The 6,638-nt window shown below is 37.5% G+C and overlaps 1 protein-coding gene across 1 annotated transcript; it reads right to left on the bottom strand.

Annotated features, from left to right (window-relative positions):
- Positions 1 to 5,483: 5,483 nt before the first annotated feature.
- LOC114922645 (olfactory receptor 14C36-like) lies at positions 5,484 to 6,401 on the bottom strand. The gene has a single exon (XM_029284362.1). It carries the CDS (start codon positions 6,399 to 6,401, stop codon positions 5,484 to 5,486), a length of 918 nt encoding a protein of 305 aa, XP_029140195.1.
- Positions 6,402 to 6,638: the final 237 nt, after the last annotated feature.

The following is a 6,638-nucleotide window of genomic DNA, read 5'->3' as shown; positions in this document are numbered from 1 at the left end:
TATATATATATATATATATATATATATATATATATATATATATATATATATATATATATATATATATATATATATATTTGATAAAAGAATACTGGTTATTTACTAGAAGACGATTAACTCAATCTTGCATTTTTGCAAGGCAGAATCCAGTATAATTTGATCTTTGAATCTCTGGAAAGATGCAAAAAGATATCTCTAAATATAAAGTCTGTATCATCCCATCATTAATTTGCATGCATGTATATGAGTATGTGTATATATGTGTGTGTGTTTGTATTTATATACAAAAATATATATATTTTTGTTTTTCATTTTTTCAAACTTGATTAATCAAGTTTATTCATTTTCATTGTGTTATCAGACAGAAATAAAACTACAATGAAAATACACTGATTTTACTAATAAAATAATTAATTTAAATATTTTCCTCATAGAGAGGGCTTACTCTCTAGAGTGTTACATGACAGAATGCATACCCAGAGAAAACATTAAAACAGTTATTTTTCTCTTGTATGAATAATTGAAGATTTGTTACCCTAATAGCTAATAGCATACATGCCCAGCATGATCTATCTATACCTATTGTCTGTCTATATGACTGTCTGTCTGACATTTCTGTACCAACCTATCTCCCTTATAAAACGAGTCTGGTGGCTTACAGCTTATAAAAAGAGAAATAGATAAATAATTAAAATATTAAAACTATGCAATTTAATATTGAAAACTGTAAAAAAAACAGGACTATGAAATGTGGATGAGATCTTCTTATCAGATCAGTCATCTTCAGCAGTGAGTACCTCTGTCAAGGCCCCAACCCAACCATCCAAATAAGTTTCTACCCTTCTGGAAGGCCAAATGAATGGGAACAGTTCTCATTTCTAGTGATACAGTATTCCATAGGGATAGGGCCATAGTAGAAAAGGCTCTTCTTCTTGACTGCCTACTGCCTACTGCCACTACTTAGGACACAGATCCATAGCAGGCCTCTTCTGCTGGCATGAGTGGGGTAGGATAATCCAATTGGGGTGAGATGGCTCCTCAGATATTGTGGATTCATGTCATAAAAGGCTTTAAAGTTAACAACCAACACCTTGAATTGGACCTGGAAGCAAACTCATAATCCATGCAGCTCATACAATAGTGTTAATACATGCACCACCCTAGGGACTCACAGAACTGTGCATACTGCTACATCTAGCTGCTGTAGCTTCCAAATACTCTTCAAGGCTACTCATGAAGAGTACATTCCAATAATCCAGCTGACAGATGGCTAGGATTATGTGCAGGGCCTCACAATACAAGTAAGGATGCAAGTGGTGCACAACACCAAGTTGTGCAAAGGCCCTCTTAGCCATGACTGCCACCTGCTCTTCAAGCTGGAGCTGTGAGTCTAGGAGAAGTCTCAAGTTGTGTCACTCTGTCTTGCCAGGGTTCAGCTGAAGCCTGTTGTCCTCCATCCAGACCCTATAGCCTCCAGACATTATAAAGGGCAATCACATTATCACTTGGGTATCAGGGATGAGATGTAAAGCTGTGTATCATCAGCATACTGATGATATCTCATTTCATGGTATGGGATGATCTCATCTAGCAGTTTCATGTAGATGTTAAAAATAGAGGAGAGAGTACTCTGGAATCCCACAAGGGAGTGGTTGTGGCCTGGACCTCTTGCTCCCTATTAACACTGATTGGGATTACCCTTGGAGAAAGGAACCAAACAAGCACAATACTGTACCACCACACCAAACCCCATAGCTGACCCAAAAAGATACCATGGTTGAGGTTATCAAAAGCCAGAGAGGTCAAAGTCAGCAAGGATAAGTGCACTACCCCATCTCATTCTCACCAGGATCATCCACAAGCATGACCAATGCTGTTTTATCCCATAACCCAGCCTAAAACCCAACTAAAATGAGTGCAGATAATGTATTTATTCAGGACCCTCTGGAACTGCAATGAAACCCCTTTTTCCATCACCTTCCCTAGAAAGAGAAGGTGGAAAACTGGACAAGTAGTGTTCAATGATGATTTCTTAAGGAGGGAGGAGACCAAAGCCTCCTTAAATGGTTCTGGACATACTTCCTCCTGTAGCAATGCGTTAATCACAGCCTACAAAAGGGTTGTAGGCCCACAGCCTACAAAAGGCCTGTGGGCTGGATGTGTCATGTGCAGGCCATGCCCACTCTGGCTCCATAAAGGCAAAAAACATCTCAATAAATCACAATGTGTCACATGACTTGATCGAGTTTGTCACTCATGGCCTAGAGCTTTCACCAACAAGACAGGAGAAGGACCTAATTGACAGATAGTTGCCTTGATAGCTCCAAGGACCCTGTCTACTTTCTCAGATCCAATAGGATCAAATAATTTCCAGATAATCAGGCATTTTCAATGGACTTACTCCACACTTGTTCTAAAACTGAGAACAGATCCAAATGATTTGTATCTATCGGGTGTTCAACAAATTCCTCTGCATGACCCTCTCAGTGATCATTTGAGTCCTCCTTCCCAAGGAGGGCCTGGATGACACTCTATGGATGCAGTAAGACTGAAGAGATAGTGAAATTTTCCTGCTCTTATCACCACAAGGTAGACCTGCAGCTGTAACCTGGGTCCAGTCATATTCATTCTTAGCTTTCCTTCAGTGGTACTCTTTTGGCCCTTTTCAGCACCCTTCAATTGTTCTATAAACTAGGGGAAGTCTGGGAGGAATGGGCCAGGATCCTAGGCCTTGGCCACTTTCTGATTCCAGGTTGTAGACAATGCCTCCCCAGACTGTGCAAGAGAGTACCTAGAATATCACCCAGGTCTTCTGGAACCTGAGCAAGTCCATTAGTTGCCAAGGGCAGACCATTCTGATAGGTCCTGTCTTGCTGTAGAGGAGTTCAGCATTGAAAATCTCATAACCCCCAGGATATGGTCTGACCATGACAGAGGGCATTATGAGAGATCCCCACCAAATCATATTGCCACTGATCCAACAAAATTATCTGGAATAATGATCACTGTCTTGATAGACTAATCTGAGAGGTCCATGGCCATCATGATGGCCAGGTATACCTTGGGCAGGTCTGAGGTCAGGCCCAGAGATGGAAGATTAAACTTTTCCAGGACAATAAGCCTTGGAAACTCTGCTACCAACATTGAGATGGTCTCTAGCAGCTGAGGCAGGGAGGTTGCTATGCAGCATGGAGGCTGGTATAGCCATGACATGCCTAACTAATCCCACAGGGAATGGGGAACAAGGAAAGAAAAGGAAAAAAAAGAACTAGGGGTGACAAGAAATGCAGAAAATTATACTACATAGAAAGTAATTCTTGTAGAAATGTAAAAGATAGAATAGAATAGAATAGAATAGAATAGAATAGAATAAAATAGAATAGAATAGAATAGAATAGAATAGAATAGAATAGAATAGAATAGAATAGTTGGAAGGGACGTTGGAGGTCTTCTAGTCCAACCCCCTACTCAGGCAGGAAATTCTATACCATTTTGGACAAATGGTTGTCCAATCTCTTCTTAAAAACATCCAGTGTTGGAGCATTCATAACTTCTGGAGGCAGATTGTTCCACTGATTAATTGTTCTAACTGTCAGGAAATTTCTCCTTAGTCCTAGGTTGCTTCTCTCTTTGATTAGCTTTCATCCATTGCTTCTTGTCCTGCCTTCAGATGCTTTGGAGAATAGCTTGACTCCCTCTTCTTTGTGGCAACCCCTGAGATATTGGAACACTGCTATCATGTCAACCCTAGTCCTTCTCTTCATTAAACTAGACATACCCAATTCCAGCAACTGTTCTTTGTATGTTTTAGGCTCCAGTCCCATAATCATAAAGATATAGAGTTGCTCTCTCTATTACCTTTATATTTATTGTCCTTCATGGTCAACAGTTTTATAGGTTCCAAAAGATGCAACATACATTTGTATAAATGTAATGCTTTGTTTCAAGAATTTCACTGTAGCTGTTGAATAGGCTGTGGTCCGCTGCAATAAAACTTAAAACACCTCCATCTCCAAACAAAGCATCGTAAATGTAAGTTCAGAACAATTACAATGGCCCATTTCAATGTCAGAAAAATCAATTTCAAAGTTATTTTTTAAGATGAGAATATTTGAAATGCTGCTGCTTGGAACAAGCAAGATTATTATTGGTTCAAAAACTGGGAATTAAATACCTTGCTTTTTTTCTTTGAAACTAATTCTTGAAACACATGAATGTTCCCTTTTGAAAATTGTAGAATACTAGTTTATCCTCTCATCTGTTTTTCAGACTAAAAAATCCTAACTTCCCTCCATCTTCTCTTGTAGGTCATTGTTGATGTCCTTTTAATTTGCTTTTAATTTTGATTTCAATTTTCTTTTCAATCATTTGAATCATTCTTAAAGCCTGCTTGTTGACTTGAAAACATTACTGAGAAAGTTACAAAAACATATAACGTAATACCAAGGAGGATTCAAAAATTGTTAATTTCTAGTAGCCATCAGAGTCATATTAAATTCTCAGAGTAATAGCAATAGCACTTAAACTTATATACAGCTTCTTAGTGCTTCACAGCCCTCTCTAAGCAATTTACAGAGTCAGCATATTGCCCCCAACAATTTGGATCCTCATTTTACCGACCTCAGAAGGATGGAAGGCTAAGTCAACATTGAGCCAATAAGGATTGAACCTCTGGCAGTCAACAGAATTAGCCTGCAATACTGTATTCTAACCACTGCAGCACAATAGATTTTTTTACATTATGACAGCTACAAATTATTCTCTGCATTCATAGTATTTCTGTTATACAGATGTGAATCAAATTATCAATCCCTGCATGTGTGAAACATGAGGAATAGCATTAGGATTATTTTCTCCAAAGGAAATGTCATTACATCTTTCAAAAACCTGTTTCTACAATGGATTGAAGGAAGAGAGGGAGGGAGGGAGGGAGGGAGGAAGGAAGGAAGGAAGGAAGAAAGAAAGATTTAGAAAGTATATATAAAAAATGCAGTGCTGTAAAGTAGGTATTGATTTATCCTTCCACTATTGTAATAGTGTATAGTTTTAGATTTCCTGTATGTTAAAATTCAGAATTCTGGATGTCTTGATACATTTCAAATGCCTGACATATAGAAGATGACTATTATCTACAGTTTGTAATTAAAGTCTTGTGATTTTCAGCCCTGAATAATGTAAGCCCAGACCATGGGAGTTTACATTTGAACAATTCAAATGCATAGCCTACAGAAAGACAAAATACTATAATTTATTGAATTTCTATTATTTTGTAATTTGTTTAAGAAGTAGAACAAAATTACACGTCTATCAACTAACTATCTGACTTTTCCTTTTATAAGCAGTTTTTAAAAAATAATGTTTTGGAAACCTATATTTATATGGAAAGTATTATGCTCATACTATTTCTATCCATCATTGCAGTTGTTTTCATTACCAATTTTATAAGTTTTTCTAGAAAAGCTCTTGAGGTGATTACCCAAACTTTACCTTTTCAACATTTTCATCAGGCATTTTTTTATCTCTTTGTTCCTCAGGCTATAAATGATGGGATTCATTAAGGGTGGCAAAACTGTATATAAAATGACAGCTATCATGTCCATAGGTAGAGAGGACCAGGCTTTTGGTCTGAGGTAAGAAAATGAGGCAGTGCTGATAAATAATGAAAAAACAGTCAAGTGTGGAATGCAAGTGGAGAAGGCCTTGTACCTGGCCTCAGTAGACTGAATCTTGAATACTGCAGAAAAAATGTAAGCATAGGAAATAAAAACAAAGAAAAAGCAAAATGAACCCACAAAGACAGCCACAGCAAGAAGGAGCCCTTGATTTCTTGTTGTGTCAGTGCAGGACAATGCCAATAACTGTGGAATATCACAGAAAAAATTTCCAAGCATATTTGAGGAACAAAAATGCAAGCCCAATGCATTTGCAGTATGTACCAGGCCATTGATTGAACTGCAAACCCAAGAAGCAGCTGCCATCTGAAAACAGGCATTCCAGTTCATGATGAGCCTGTATTGCAAAGGGTGGCAAATGGCCACGTAGCGGTCATAGGCCATGACAGTGAGAATAAACAGCTCAGTGCCTGAAAATGTGAGGACCCAGAAAGCCTGAGTGATACATTCAGAAAATGAAATCTGTCTCTTGTTTAACAAAGAGTCAAAAATGGATTTGGGAACAATGGTGGAAATATAATTGGCATCTAGGAATGATAAATTGACCAGAAAGAAATACATGGGGCTATAAAGCTTTGGATGCCGGGCAACAGTCACAATGAGGAGAATGTTCCCAGTCAGGGTTACAAGATAAATGAAAAGGAATGCAATGAAGTGTAAAATCTGTAATTCTCGGACATCAGAAAATCCAAGAAGTAAGAATTCTGCTATAGTCGTTTGATTGATCATTTCTTTTCTTGATCAAAAATTCTGAAAGGAAAGACAAAATTTATTTATTTTATTTATTTATTTATTTATTAATTGCATTTATATCCCGCCCTTCTCCTTACGGACTCAGGGCGGCTGACAATTGAATAAAATACTAACATATATACATACTTAATTAAAATTTGATTAAAACGAAATATTTAAATATGTCCAATTTAAAAGTAATTAAAACCCCCTTTAAAATCCCTCAGGCCAGTC

The sequence above is a fragment of the Protobothrops mucrosquamatus genome, unplaced genomic scaffold, assembly GCF_001527695.2.
Source record: "Protobothrops mucrosquamatus isolate PMUCROS unplaced genomic scaffold, P.Mucros_1.0 scaffold550, whole genome shotgun sequence".
In the NCBI taxonomy this organism is placed as follows: domain Eukaryota; kingdom Metazoa; phylum Chordata; class Lepidosauria; order Squamata; family Viperidae; genus Protobothrops; species Protobothrops mucrosquamatus.
This window is presented reverse-complemented; position numbering and strand designations above follow the sequence as displayed.